This window comes from Fusarium poae, chromosome 4, assembly GCF_019609905.1.
Source record: "Fusarium poae strain DAOMC 252244 chromosome 4, whole genome shotgun sequence".
Lineage (NCBI taxonomy): Eukaryota > Fungi > Ascomycota > Sordariomycetes > Hypocreales > Nectriaceae > Fusarium > Fusarium poae.
The window spans coordinates 4,869,091-4,883,999 of record NC_058402.1 but is presented as its reverse complement, the minus strand read 5'-3'; the positions used below and the strand labels follow the sequence as shown (position 1 = coordinate 4,883,999).

General features: G+C 44.9%; 6 protein-coding genes across 6 annotated transcripts; 4 read left to right on the top strand and 2 right to left on the bottom strand.

Moving 5' to 3' along the window:
- Positions 1-2,402: 2,402 nt before the first annotated feature.
- On the top strand, positions 2,403-4,391 carry FPOAC1_011698 (uncharacterized protein; the record flags this gene model as incomplete). Its single annotated transcript, XM_044856065.1, has 8 exons — positions 2,403-2,521; positions 2,624-2,673; positions 2,732-3,173; positions 3,230-3,452; positions 3,500-3,696; positions 3,748-3,960; positions 4,008-4,305; positions 4,386-4,391. The coding sequence occupies 8 exons, from the start codon at positions 2,403-2,405 to the stop codon at positions 4,389-4,391; spliced, it is 1,548 nt and encodes a 515-aa protein (XP_044703378.1).
- Positions 4,392-4,593: 202 nt separating this feature from the next.
- FPOAC1_011697 (uncharacterized protein) lies at positions 4,594-5,796 on the bottom strand (the record flags this gene model as incomplete). Its single annotated transcript, XM_044856064.1, has 1 exon — positions 4,594-5,796. The coding sequence occupies one exon, from the start codon at positions 5,794-5,796 to the stop codon at positions 4,594-4,596; it is 1,203 nt and encodes a 400-aa protein (XP_044703377.1).
- Positions 5,797-6,460: 664 nt separating this feature from the next.
- Positions 6,461-9,205, top strand: FPOAC1_011696 (uncharacterized protein; the record flags this gene model as incomplete). The annotated part of the gene is made up of 5 exons (XM_044856063.1): positions 6,461-6,905; positions 7,639-7,683; positions 7,729-8,126; positions 8,175-8,339; positions 8,399-9,205. The coding sequence occupies 5 exons, from the start codon at positions 6,461-6,463 to the stop codon at positions 9,203-9,205; spliced, it is 1,860 nt and encodes a 619-aa protein (XP_044703376.1).
- Positions 9,206-9,617: 412 nt separating this feature from the next.
- Positions 9,618-10,823, top strand: FPOAC1_011695 (uncharacterized protein; the record flags this gene model as incomplete). Its single annotated transcript, XM_044856062.1, has 1 exon — positions 9,618-10,823. The coding sequence occupies one exon, from the start codon at positions 9,618-9,620 to the stop codon at positions 10,821-10,823; it is 1,206 nt and encodes a 401-aa protein (XP_044703375.1).
- Positions 10,824-11,182: 359 nt separating this feature from the next.
- FPOAC1_011694 (uncharacterized protein) lies at positions 11,183-12,310 on the bottom strand (the record flags this gene model as incomplete). Its single annotated transcript, XM_044856061.1, has 3 exons — positions 11,183-11,437; positions 11,487-11,611; positions 11,662-12,310. The coding sequence occupies 3 exons, from the start codon at positions 12,308-12,310 to the stop codon at positions 11,183-11,185; spliced, it is 1,029 nt and encodes a 342-aa protein (XP_044703374.1).
- A 1,541-nt stretch (positions 12,311-13,851) lies between these two features.
- Positions 13,852-14,489, top strand: FPOAC1_011693 (uncharacterized protein; the record flags this gene model as incomplete). The annotated part of the gene is made up of 2 exons (XM_044856060.1): positions 13,852-13,938; positions 13,989-14,489. The coding sequence occupies 2 exons, from the start codon at positions 13,852-13,854 to the stop codon at positions 14,487-14,489; spliced, it is 588 nt and encodes a 195-aa protein (XP_044703373.1).
- Between the last annotated feature and the right edge of the window lie 420 nt (positions 14,490-14,909).

The following is a 14,909-nucleotide window of genomic DNA, read 5'->3' as shown; positions in this document are numbered from 1 at the left end:
CCCTATTTACAGTTAAAACTCTGACCCTGTCCTGCTATTCGATAAGCCACTGCGCTTTCCTAATATCCCTGCTGGTTCATATGATTCCAAAAGAATATGGCATGATATGTCCTCTTTTCTCTCTACACTTGCTTCTGAGTATAGTAAGGTGCAAGGTTGCGGCTAAAGGCGAATCCTAAGACTGTTAGAGGGTTTCAACCTGAGATGCTAATTACAATTACCATGAGGCTCGCGAATATGTCTAGCTTTCTTGATGCAGTATCTGCTGCAATAGAGCCATCTGGCTTTCTTTCAGATCCTCCCGACTGACCAGTGCCTTGAAGGTTTTGTGGTCAAATGCTGAGTTGGTCGATTGTTGCTTTATTATTATGTTCTGCAGGCTGATGGCATGGAGGTAAAGCGGTATTCCGCCTTCTTTGATCGCTTTCCTCGTCTTCGATCTTGTCGCCTTTCTATTTGTGGATGAGTTTCATTTTCAGATGCGGGTGTTCGTTTTTTATCGTACTAATGGAAGGACCACATCGATCGAAATGGGCATGGATCAGGGAACGATGGACTAGACGCTTGATTGATCCCTGATCCATGGTTTGTTGGTGGTGTTTAACGGAAAACGATTCAGGGCGAAGAAAGAACTGGGGGCTTTAATCGTAACTACTAACCTACCTGACTCTCGCCACCCAACACGGTAACCAATACCACTTCTAACAAAAAGCATAGTTCAGTTGAGGTCGACGCCAAGCCCAGATGTTGAAATGACAACCTCTAGTCTTCATCAAATGACAATCGAACTCCTTGACTGTAGCGTCAATATCTGAGAATTGGCCGATAACGAGATAAATTATTTCAGGTTTTTATAAACAGCAACGAGGTAGAAGGTCTTAGAGTTATTGTTGGCTGCGCACTGAGGAACGAAGTACAAGGACAGTGCTTTACTGCGTAGCCAAGTCTATGCTGAGGATATTGTCAATTTGAACACTGTAAAAAGCCTACTCTGATTGGCTACAGAGGCTTATCTAGACCCCCCAGACGGCGCTACAAGAAGTCAATGATCATTCAACCTCGAGGACCCTTGCCTCAGCTGATCCAGACTCAAGTCTTTCGCCCCCAGAGCTCAAAGGGGAGGCCAAAAAAGAAAAATTGTGGCAGTCCAGACACGGACAGCTTAGTGTGAGATGAGACACAGGCTTGGACTCATGAATGGGGGATTTAGTTGTGGGGGTCATGTCATGCTATGCATGCTGACAGACAGACAATCGCGTCAAAATTAAGAATTCCAGGCTTTAATCACGACATCCGAAAAGACAGGGGTTTGGGCGGAACATCGGTCATCCCATGTTTGCAACACACACAGAAGTCTGTTACTCCTCACCGAAAAGGCGGGCTGAATTAATCTTTTTTTTTTTCTCTCTTTCTTATTTTTTACTGGAAGTATTTTAATTTATTTCAGTATGATATCTGATTTTAGTAGGTAGGGTTTCCAATCGTCTTGACACTACAAATGAGGATTTGGCATAGGATGATCGCTCCTTAGTAGTTTGGGTCCCGACCAGACCTTGCATAAATGGAAGAAAGAATTAAGCTTAACAAATAGGTAAAATCTTTATTTTGTGGGCTCCTACCCACCCTTGACAACATTCCTTCACACCACCATCCTTTCAGAGAGCAATCAATTATCAGCAGAGACAACAATGCACTCAGTCCAACTCCCCGCTGCCAAGGATCTTGGTATCATCTCATTTCTCTTGGTTGTCCACTTCAAGTAACGCGCCGAGAGGTCTAGCGGGGAGTTCAACTCTCGGCATCACACAAGGTGCATCATTTCCAACGCCTCATCGGGGAGTCTGGAACTTAATTGGACTCTTTCGTTCTGGTGAGTGATTTACTTTCTCATCTCCCCCCACTAACGACGCCATATTATTGATAAGCCAAGGTCTCACAAAAGAAAAGTCAAGGCTCAGCTACATAAACGCCCCGAAAAATCCATACCATGAAAGGACCGCCATTTTTACATTACTCAATGACAAACAGAACAAGAACCAACGTTCATGTATTCAATCTTGATCTCCAGGTTCTTGACGTATCAGCAGTATTGACAGTCTACCACAAACACGCAAAACGTGTACATCCTCAACATGGGACCACGAGTGTCTTTATTACGCCATCCAATCATTCTCTCACGACTTCCCTCCTTTCCCATGCCTTATCCCTCCCTTAGCCCATAGCCCCGGCACTTGGTTTATTGCGTGATTGCTTGGCTTATGTGCCAAGGTCGACCAGTCCGACCGAGTTCGGTCAGTGACATGTTTCCCGTTCCCAGGAAATGATTGATAAGAACCAGCGACGACCCGAACTTTGTTGCAAGGAAATCCTCAGTATCCTCGCCAACATCCAGCTTAGCAGAAATGGCAAAGCTCGAGACATCACAGTCCAACTCGGACTACCCAGCCCCTAGAGACGATGAAGAAAGTCTCACCCTACACAAAGATTGGAGTCCAGAAGAAGAGAAAAAGGCCAAGAGAAAGTAAGCAAATCAATTATTATATTGTTACTAAAGACCTTGATATCTTTGGCAAAGTCTTTGTTACCTTTAGATAACGATCCGCTTTGCTGACCTCAACTCTAGATTAGATCTGGTCATTATGCCTCTTTTGACCCTGGGCTTCTTCTGTCTTCGTAAGATACTCTCTAAATGCGATTATCGCCACAATTTCGATCTCTAATCTTGTTACAGAACTCGATAGAGGAAATATCGCCAACGCTCTCACGGACAACTTCTTCGAAGACGTCGGCATAACTCAAAACCAGTTCAACGTCGGTCAACAGATGCTTTCGCTTGGCATCGTGCTGTTCGAGATACCTTCCAATATGATCCTGTACCGTGTAGGCCCTGGAAAGTGGCTCACTCTGCAGCTCTTCCTCTTTGGAACCGTGAGCACTTTCCAGGCCTTCCAAAACAACTACGCTTCCTTTGTAGCGACTCGCTTTTTGTTGGGATGTACTGAGTCAGGCTTCATCCCTGGAGGATTATGGACATTATCAACTTGGTACACTCGAAAGGAGACTGCCAAGAGAGTCATGTTCTTCTACTTTGGTAACCAATTTGGTCAGGCTAGTAGCAAGTTGCTCGCGTACGGAATTCTTCACATGCGAGGAGTAGGTGGAAAGAGTGGCTGGTCAGTCTTCCCTGCCCTGGACGAATTGTTGCACTGGACACTAACTCTTCGACAAGGTTTTGGCTCTTTGCACTGATGGGAGGCTTCACTGTTCTTTGTGGCGCTGTACTTGGCTGCTTCTTACCTGACTCCTTCAAGAACCCACGAAGCACATTTTTACCAAATGTCAAGGTCTTCAGCGACAGAGACCTGCACATCCTACACACAAGAGTTCTTCTTGACGATCCTATGAAGGGAAAGAAGAAGAAGAAGATTGGTCTTCCTGCTTTCAAAAAAGCTGTATGTCTATTACACAGACTCAAGAAAAGCATAACTAACACTTCTAGTTCTCCAATTGGCGCCTTTGGTTTCACGCCGTCATCACGCTGTGTAACAACGCCCCTCAACGAGGTTTTGACACATACTCTCCTTCGATTGTCAAGAGCTTTGGGTTTGTAGGCCTGACCAGCAATGCTCTCGCCTCTGTTGGTCTCTTTCTTCAGATTCCTGTCTCTTGGTGCTTCAGTTATGTCTCGGATAGATTGTGAGCTTCCTCTTCATGGGCGATGGAAACTTGTGCTAACACGATTCTTAGTAACATGAGGCCAGAGACAGTCATCGCAGGTTTGAGCCTTCATTTATCTGGATATGTTTTAAATCGAATCTTCACAGAGCTCTCTCTAAGAGGCGTCAGTTACTTCGGGGTGGTAGCGACCCAAGTTTTCGGTACCTTCTCTCATCCTCTCAACATCGCATGGATGTCGTTAGCTTGCGATGATTCCGAAGAACGAGCCCTTGCCATGGCCATGTGAGCATTCAGATCTTACTCGTCTAACTATCGACTAACATGCCTAGGGTCATCATGTTTGCAAACATTGCAGGAATTGCAGGCGCCCAGATCTTTCGTTCCGACGATGCACCAAAGTATCGCCGTGGGTTTAGTATCAACATTGCTATCCTTGCCGTTGGCCTTGCGCTCGCCGCTGTGCGCTATGTCGACGATAAGTTTTGGCGTCGCGAAAAGGTTGCTGAAATCCAGCAGCAGCTTGCTCAGGAGAACGAGAGCACTGGTGACGAGAAAAGTGATGGGCAAAGAGAGATTAACCCTACTCTGGGACTTGAGAAGTCTTCCCCCGCCAGTTTAAACCCTCTTGTAAAGCCAACCTAGTATAAGGGTCAGATACACGAAACAACTGCCCCTTGTCCTATGATGCATTATTGCTATTCTGGCAGTTATAAATGATATAGGCTCAAGATATTATACTCATAATGTGTGTTGAGTTACATGCGAATTTAAAAAGAGATATGTGCTTGACAGTGGGATATGAAGGTTGAGCTTCAATTCCTGGAATAGAAGATAGTTGTATTTATCTAACATTCACCACCTATATGTATCTGACTCTCGACTTTTCTGCATCTAAAATTCGATGTGACCGAACAACTAACTGGACGACTTTACAGTTTTGTAGATCGAGTTGTATCCTAGTAATGACTTCTCTTCCAACTCAGAAAAGTCCCGTCCTCTAAACCTTTGGGGATCAAGGGCCTCGGCTGTCTTGTTGTCCACTTCCTTTCCATCAATGATATCAACCAAGAACTTGGCACATCCCGCAGCGTGCGTAACCCAAACTGCAACGCTCGTAAAAAGTCCGTCAACGGATTTAATCCTGCCAGCCAGCGGCATGTTATCCGGGGTCATCGAGAAAACGCCATTAAACTTCCTACCATCTTTGAACTCCTGCTGTGCAGCCGATGGTAGTAGATCTCTTGCAAACTTAAGCGGTTCTTCAAACGATTCTACCCATTCTCCCGTTGCAGAATCTCCTGGATTTTGACAGATGGGTGCGTGATCGTAACTTCCAATGCCAAAATTGACACCGTGATCCCTAGCATATATATGATGCTCCGGCCATCTGACGAATGGAATTTTATGGGGTAGAGGACAGCGGGTTTGAGCATGCATATAAGGATGGCCAACTGGGATAACAGGTACGGGGAAGTCGAGTTCTGATGTTAGGCCTTGTGCCCAAATGCCTGTGGTGAGGATCACCTTGTTCGCGCTGAGTTGTTGGATAGTGTCGCTCTCTTTGATGAAGACGCCTGTGATGCGACTGTCCGAGATAGAGAGCTTTTGCACGTCCGCTTCAACAATTTTGACGCCATTTTTCCTCGCTTCATCCTGATACCAGGTTGTGATTTTGGCAGCATTGGCTGTCCCATCTGAGCCAAAGAACAAGGCTGACCCAGCAGCTGATTCTTTCACCAGATCAGGTGCTAGTTTGTGAGCTTCTTCCATACTCATCATAGCCGCTGGCAGTCCTAACTTCTCTGCATCTTTGTATCTCGTCTTTAGTCGGTTGATGCCTTCATCTTTGAAGGCTATCTCCAATCCCCCAACGCGATCAAAACCTCCAGGGATTTTGACATATTCTGACACGCTATCGACAGCCAGTTTGGTGAGAACTTCGGACTCGTTGAACTGCCCTATAAAACCGGGAGCGATTCCACTAGAACCAAGTAGAGAAGTAAAAGACCGATCGATGATGGTGATGGATCTCGTAGTAGGGGATTTGGAGAGGAAGTAGGCGAGAGAAGAACCTACAATACCACTCCCAACGATAATGACTGATTCCGTGTTGGTCATTCTAAGAATGAAAGGATATTCGGGGGCATGAGTTCCTGTTCTATGAGTAGAATTACAAATCGTGTTATTCACTGCCTATCAATATACACCAAATCAACCATGATCGAAGTAAAATGACTTGAAGGGCGCGCGCGACTTGACAAGACCCGCATTATGATCCACATCAGAGTGTGATAACATAGGCAGGCTGAGAATCGGGTCAAAGTAATCTCAGCACGCCCATTCTTTGATCACATAATGTCCTGAGATGTTCCATGAATAAGACCTGTCACAAGGCCGAGGTCATTGGGATGGCTGTGCCGGGCCGGAATTGATGGCCTCTGACAGTTCTGGCTTCCTCGCCTAGTTGGACTTTGATCGTATCATATCATTATATCACAGCGTTGCTGAAGTAAATGCAGGAACGATATACCTTGAGATGTAAAACTTGCTTTTACAAATACACTATTGGTTGATGTCGTGTCTTATGTCAGAGTTGTGCTTACTGATGACAGTCAACCTATTTAAATCTTGTAATCTTACCTCATTACGACTTCTTATGTGTGACTATCCTGGCAGTTATAAAGTCCTCGTCAGCTATGGATATTGTTTTTGTTTTTTTTAAAAAAAAAAAACAAAAAAAAAATTATCAAACCTACTTCCTCAACATAAAATCGCTCCAGCCATGTCTACCGCCAACATAAAACAAAACATCGAAGTCACGACCAAGGGCTACATCTCGTCATTTGTCGACGCAAGAGTCGAGAATAACCCCCATATTGTAAATCGCAACACATCCCCAGATTGCCTCCGAAGTATGCTCCCTTCTATCCTGGGAGGTGGAGGCACAATGCCAAATGGAGCATATGAGGCTATCTTCGCCAAGGGCCTCCAAGCTGGCGGAATGGACTCTGTCAACATTACTGATTTGATTATTGATGAAGACGCCCGTAAGGCTGCTGTTACAGCTGTGGCTGACATGGTCTTTCTGGGAGAGAGGAGCAGCATGGACTTTTCTTGGTTTTTACATTTCAACGAGGATGGAACCAAGATCGTGAAGATTGTTGAATTTGTAGACTCTTTAGCATTTACTGGTCTTCAACAGAAGATGGCTGGAGCGGCTAAACAGGGTGAATAATGGGGAAACGGTCACTTTATGTACATGAAAGACAATCCATATGTTCTGATTGAACAATTATTCGGTATGATATGATTGTATAGTATCGATTCATTTACATCACATAAACTTGATACTTGTAGCCCCGGCGACTTGTTGGTTCGATGACTCTGAAATGAAATCCTCCGGCAAATGAGTCACAAGTTATCTAGTGCGTAGCAGAACAAATAGACTCCCAAGTCTTAGGTTACAAGAATAAATAGTCTAAGAGCTATAGTCTAGCAGCGTAAAGTGGTCTACTAATTTCGTCTCTTATGCTTCCATTTTCCTAATACCCTAAGGATAAGTCAATAAATGGATGTCTGTGTCTACCTACCCTGTTCCCGGGAATCGGATGCCTTTCCGCCTGTATCGCTTATTCGTCAGCTCGTTTGGACAAGCCCCATAGTAATCACTAAACTCCTTTAGGTACTCGCTAGAATCCCTGTAACTTCTTGCTTCTCTTCTTTATCTTACTCGCATCTCCCGTCCTTCCCTGTTACTTGAGACTTCGTATGGACATGCCACGACAATGACAAGAGTAAAACCAGGAGAGCGAAAGCGCGCTAAGACTTCCAAAGTGAGAACCGGTTGTGGAACTTGCAAGTAGGTTCGCGGTATAATCTACTATAGAAAACATGTCTGATTTCTTTGCAGGAGTACGTCACAGTCAGCGAAGGACATGATCCGTTTCTAACCAATATTAGTAAGAAGAGTGAAATGCGATGAGGCACGCCCATCCTGTCAACGATGTGAGTCCACAAGTCTCTTATATGCTCCAACTCTAATCTCGCCAGGCACATCTACTGGTCGCAAATGCGACGGTTACCAAACATCCCCTTGTTCGAAACCACCTCCAACATGCCTTGTTACCACATACAAGAGCCCTGTAGAGGCAGCGTCTCTTCAATTCTTTACCGAAAAGACACTTGACAACTTCCAGACCTTTTTTCCCGACAATCTGTGGAGTACCAAGATGCTGCAAGTAGCACATGACGAAGACTGCATAAAACACGGGTTGTTGGCCTTGTCGCAATTTCATCGCCTTTATCTCACCCATCAACAATGGCAGAAGGAAGATTCAGCGCCCGCCCTAACGCATTACAATTTTGCTATTGGGAAGCTGCTGACACCAACACCTGATGCTCACGCACATGCTCTTATACTCTCTTGTCTGATCTTTGTCTGTATCGAGGTAAGCGTTCATACATTCGTCAATGACTCTTGGACTAACTGATCCAAGCTTCTCCAGGGAAAGACTGAATCAGCGATCGGCCTATTCAAGTATGGGTGCAGCATGATTCGGCAATTTAGAAGCAGTACAAAGCACACCCTCTCCTCTGACGTACAAGAAACGATCAACCTTGCCGAGGCATGCTTCAAGCGAATAGCAGTCCAGTTCCTGACAGTAGGTTCCTGTCAACCAATATTCATTAGTTCAACATACTAATTATCGAAAACCGATAGCTAATGGCGGATATTGATCCTGCACTCTGGTTGTCGTACTACAACACTTTCAGCAATACTCTTACCCTCCAAGAACGCTCCTTTGCATGCCTCTCCGATGCAAGAGAAGCACTACTTGATATCCTGGTCGAGCAAGCCAGCCCTGGGTTGAAAGGCAAATCGGCTCGCGATATCATGGCCCATTCTGTCAAGGTTACTCGATGGGGTGAATTGTTCGATGCTCTTCTTCTTAAACAGGCCAACAGCGTAACACTACCAACTAATACTGAAATTCGAACGATTGCACTTCTTCAGCTTCACCGTAAGTACTCAGAAATAAACGTCGCAAAATACATCCACGGACAAGGTGATCCGTGTTTTTGGGATGGGTTCACCACCGAATTTAGCGAGATGGTCGACTACGCTGCCACAGCCGCCGGCCTCGATCAAAATTACGCGAAACGAACCTGGGACACAGACTATCCACCTAAAGCATACTTTCATATAGACCTTGGCTTCACTTCTGTGTTGATATCTGTCATTGCCCGATGCCGCGACCCATTTGTTCGGAGAAGGGCTCTTGCCGTAATGCTGGCCGACAGAGCTCAAGAGGGGGCATTCAATGCATATCAATCTGCGCGGGTAGCTGCGAGAGTGATGGATCTTGAAGAAGCAAGAAGCGGAAAGGAGGTCAAATGCAGCAGCGATATTCCTCCTGAGGCTAGAAATAGGACGATACGGGTACATCTAAAAGGAGACACAAAAATGAGACTTGTTTATAAGTTCTCCCAAGGCAGTTTTGAAGAGGAGAGCAGCATGACTGAATAGAAGAGATACCGAACCGGTCCACACGAACTACGTACCGCCAAGACAATATTGACAGTCACCGGCCTGCTCATGCCAATAATTAGAAATTTCTGTGACTCGAATGTCGCACAAAAACACTGAAGAATAATGATTCATCTCCACAAATGGTTAGGATATCAAGCCATTGTCTTACTAGAGGCTTATTATCGGGGAGCGGGATTCACTAAAAGCCCGCTAATCTCCATACGGATATCGACTCATCTCATATCCACCAGTTGAAATTATATATACCAACATCATTATTCCCGACTCTACAGATACAATTATCCCATCTCATCATTACTTGCATTCACATCTACAATCATATCCTCTTTTCATTGGAAGCAATTCCTTTGACAAATAATATCTCAACACAACTCCTCCAACATCAAAAATGACTTTCTCTCTACCTGCCAAGGCCACTGGTCTTCGCGAAATCGACCCAGCACTCCTTGATCTTCGAGCAGACTCTGAGATCGTCGCTCAACTCAACACGTTCCAACCAATTACATCAGAGAAGAATGTTTGGGCCATATGGGACAATGGTTTTGAACGAATGTATCCCACCCATCAACAAACTGTCCTCAACTGGGTTCGTCGTCTGGGCCAATCTTGGACAGTTCGGCTCGTAGATTTCAAAGACGGGTCGCCCAACAACATTTACAACTACGTCGACAAAGAGTGGTTTCCAGAATGTTTCATCAACAAAACCATGGATGGAAAACATGCTCCTCAACACGCCGCCGATCTCGCCCGCCTCCCGCTCGTTTACCAATACGGCGGAGTTTACCTGGACGTCTCCAATATGCTTCACGTTCATCTCGATACACTCTTCTGGGACGATCTCTCAGCGCCTGATTCTCCGTACGAGATGGGTACCTGGATAATCGCAGGTCAGATCAGCCATAAATGGGATGACTTTGGAAACTTTCTGTTTGCAGCACGCAAGCATTGTGAGTTTATCAAAAACTGGCACAACGGATACAAAGAACTTTGGAAAGGTCGAACAAACGTTGATGGTTTCCACAAACACCCTTTAATCCAAGAGATTGGTCTAGCTGAGGTAATGAGAGATCCCAATCATGAAGACCAGATCAATTGGATGACAGACTATGTCTCACAAATGGTTCTGGGAAATCGAACCCGAAATCTTGTCGATGTCGAAGCTGGGTGGAAAGGCATTGAGTTTTGGGAGAACAAAGTCTTCATGGTAGAGGGTATCCAAAATGGTATTCTCGGTGCCCTAAAGACTAATCTTTGCGGCCAGAAACAAGCTGATCTCTTCACCACGCGCCTCGATGAGCCCGATCTTGCTAAGCGAGCTGAAGCTGAAGAGTTTGTTATCGAGATGCTGGAGAAGAGCCACATGTACAAGGTGTACCACAACTCGATGGCTGGTCTTCCGGCTCTGGGAGACCTCATCAAGAAGAAGGAGAACCAAGATGTGACGTTTCGTCCAGGAACCTTTGGAGAGCTTTATCGTTATGGAACTGTTCATTGGGAGGCTACGAGAAAGGTCGAGAGATTAGAGCCTCGCAAAATCGGAGATGATGTCATATATGGTACACCTACGAGAACTGCTGCTTCTTTCACGAATTAGAATGGGCATGTCGGGTGATGGATTTTGGGTCGGTCAGATGACGGTACGGAAAAGTATTGTATTTTTGTGGATTCCAACTAATGCTCGATTCCATCTTGTGTTATATAATCGATTATGGTCCTTTTGATACTTAGACTTGATATTATATAACCTTGGATTTGTACTGTGGTGATGTTTGTAACTCTACATGATAAAATCCATACTAGATAATGACAGTAGAACACAAAATACGCCGTCAATATGGATGTATAGAAGTTGACGAGTTGTGGTAATGATCGATGCCCTCGTACGCGTTGTAAGAATGGAATCAAATTGGAGGGGATGTTTCTTTATGTATAGATAAGAACTATTCCGCTCTTCTACTTATCCCCACCAGACTTGATCATCTGCAACTGCTTCATCCTAGCTTTTTCAGCCTTCTTCATCTCTCTCTTCTTTTTCTTCCTCATCTCTATCCTATGAATCTTTCCTTCCTGCTTCAAGGTTACTCTAGTAATGGCGTTCGGGATATCCGCGTTTGGTGGTATTGGGTTACTATCAGCAAGCTCGACGGCCTTCTTCGCCGCTTTATCGAAATCTCCTTCGACATGAATACCAAGATTGGCATCCTCGAGCTAAATTCATCTTTAGCCACCATCTCTCGCAGGCCCATAGAGTACTCACTAGCTTCAACCCTTCTTCAGCGTTCGTCCCTTGTAGTCTGACCACTATAGGCATCTTTCGATGTTGATTGAATTGATTTACTGCCGCAATGATAGACTCGGCAATCATATCGCATTTAGTGATACCTAGAAATTGATCAGTTCTTCTGTCGATGATGGCCACCTCTCCACATTACCTCCATAAATGTTTACAAGGATTGTTTTCACTCTCCTGTCGTCCATAACAACTTTGAAGGCCTTTATCATGGTGTCTTTTGTCGCCTGGCCTCCAGCATCGAGGAAGTTAGCACTCTTTCCATTATGAAAGCTGATGGCATCGTTGGTCGCCATGGCCAGTCCTGCACCGTTAACCACGGTCCCGATATCACCGTCCATCCTAACATAAACAAGACCAAAGGTTTTTGCATAAAGTTCACTTGCGTCCTCGAGAAGCGGCTCCCACAACGGAGTATAGATTTTTCGTGCTTTTTTCGGCGCGTCGTCATCAAACATGAAGCGCGAGTTCGCGCAAATGATTTTTCCAGATTGCCCGTCGTCATGGTGTAAGAGATCAACCTCGAGGCTGATTGCTTGTGTTTCGATAAAGAGCTTCCGCAGCGCAAGAAGTGATTTTTGGAAACTCTGTATCCTCAGCCTGGACACACCAAGGTCACTTGCCATCTCGTTGACCATAGCAAGAAATTGCTGCTCGGTGTCTGACACGTTGAACAGATAATCCTCTTGATATTTCGCCCAGCCTCCAGAAGCATTTTCCTCTTCTTCAGGGCCGATACCTACGTCTCTAATCCTGACAACTGGTCGACAAGCCTTGCGATCTATGGTCATGATGAGATGCCAATGTCGTTTAATCTTGACCTTCTCTTGGATATAGACTGTAGTTCTCGATTGTAATTCTCCTTTATTGTACAGTCTAGAGTCCATCTGGGGCAAAACTTTCTTGGCGAGTTCTAGAACTTGGTTTTTGCTTTGCACTAGAACGGAATCCCGGGGGCCGGTCAAACGTTCTTCTCTGAAATATGCAAATCGCGTTTCGGGATTGGAATTAGTTTGCATTTCCTTCTCGGTCCATTTGATACCTCACTACTTACCAAATGATTGCATTCCCTTCAATACCGACTGGATTTGGGTTGCAGAAAAGCCTTTGGGAATGGAGCCGCCAAACTATTATCCAGTAAGCTACGTGAGTAAACACTACATTCCACTTCGTACTCTTTTCAGTAGGTTCTGCGAATGGTGTTCGACGATATGCATAGTTCTAATCTGGCTTTGCCTGGTTGGCTGATGTATCCAAGTTAGCAGTGAGGTATGAGAGGAAGTGTTGAAAGAGAGTTACGTTGATATTCTTGAACCCCAACCGAAGGCGACACGGCCATGAAGTCATTCTAGTGGCCATTATCGTGACGAAAAGAGGGCTGATGACCCAGCAATCCCACGATGGCTGATGCTTATACGAGAGGTATCGGGAGGTACTTCATTCAAGAGGTTCCTGATGGTCGAATTCAAGCCACAGGTGTTAAAACTCGAGCGTGTTCGTGGCTAACTAGGTATACACTAGCATTGTCAAGATTGAGATTTGGCGAACCAAGGTGGCCAAGTCCCACCACGTGACCACATATAATTAAGCGGGGCATGCAATTATCGAAAATTGAAGACGGCATCATCACAGTTAACACAAACCTTGTGCATCGCAACAACCCCAACCAAAAAAAAAAAAAAAAAAAAAAACGAGAAATACGATTGCAAAAGACACAATAGGCAGTATTCACTTTGTATTAACTACCTGCGGATTCACTCGTTGGTTTTTCTGATAACCAAGCTCAGTCAGCTATAAAGGTGAACAGAGGCTCTACTCTAAAGTCTTCATAAACCGAGCACGTTATATGCAGTAATAGACTTGTAAATCGTGAGAACCCACGAAATGAATCACACTACAATGATCTGGTATCATTCATCATTATTGGGCTGAATTTACACAAGGATTTCACGATGATACAACATCGACTACGAGATGTGACAAACAAGGTTCGTCATAGCGGGAGAACCTTTTACTTAGAATACAGTGATAATGTCACCTCTGTGATGTCACAATTGCTATCTATCACCTTATCACGATAGTGTCTACTGAAGCCCAAAACCAGTACAGTTATTCTATAATAACTGTTACTAGAGTTGAGAATCCAGACGTCATATCATTACACAGCAAGGCAAGTAATGAGATCCTTGATGTCATTTCAGAATGTCATCGCTGCTTAAAGGTCGGCAACCAGGACTGTTGAAAGGAAGCATGATATATATCTACAGGTAGCATCACGTCTTGTTGAATCCCACAATCTTCTTCTATCAAAGGCCACTCAATATCATTCACCATGGCGGCAAATAACCCCGAATCTCTTCAAAACCAGGGCCCGTTTCATGCTCGTGTTCTTCCTTCTCAACCAGCGGTAAAGAGTTGGGTAAGTGTCAGCGCCCTCCTGCGACATCCAACATATTGATTATCTACTAGCACAAGCCCGGCAACGAACAAGGTAACGCTGCAAAACCAGAATTTCACGCCCAGACGTTCCCACCTGGGACTGCACCATTTGCGGATTCCTTCCAGCCACATCCCATTGATTCCAACATATCCGAGAACGCATATGAGGGAGACGGGTATGGCGCATTGGACATGCCTGGTGCAACATCAAAGGACATCCACAACTCCATTGATTCCCTGCATGGCAAGCCTTTGCAGGGTCAAGAAAACCGCGAAAGTAGAGGTGTTCATCCACGGAAAAGAAAGAAGGAAAGAAGCGGTCTGGAAGGTGTTGGTGCAAGTACCAGCAATTCGGTCTTTGACAAAGTACGGGATACGGTTGCAGATAAACCAGACGTGGAAAAAGGACAGAGAGGATATACGGGTCAGAAAGAGGGTGGACTAGCTGCTGCTGGAGCAGAATCCATTCCACCTGTGACAGCAGAGGAAAGGGCTGTTCGTCAAGGACCTCATGGATATTCGGCGAAGTGAACAGATAGATCAATAACGCAACGTCAATTTTACTTAAACGTACTTTTATCCTGGGTGGTAACTATCGTTGATTCCACTTCATTAGCTGGCCAGCTGATTCAATTGATTTTGATCTTACTTAGTACGTAAAAGCCCAAATACTGCAGCCAAATGCTTGTGGGAAAATGCTTATCTTGGTGTTTACGGGCTGTAGATCGTTTACCGAAAGTGATGAGCTGCGGCTACATATCGAGACTAGTCGGTAACCTTGTGAGAGGTTAGTGTATCATCATATAATCATCATGCCTACAACTATCCGATTGCAACATTACGTGGAAGAAGGATTTAATTAATTTCATGATATCTTGGCTCAGAATATCATCTACCTTTTGGATCTGAACAGCACTCATTTCTTTGTAGTCATTACTGCATATCCTGTAA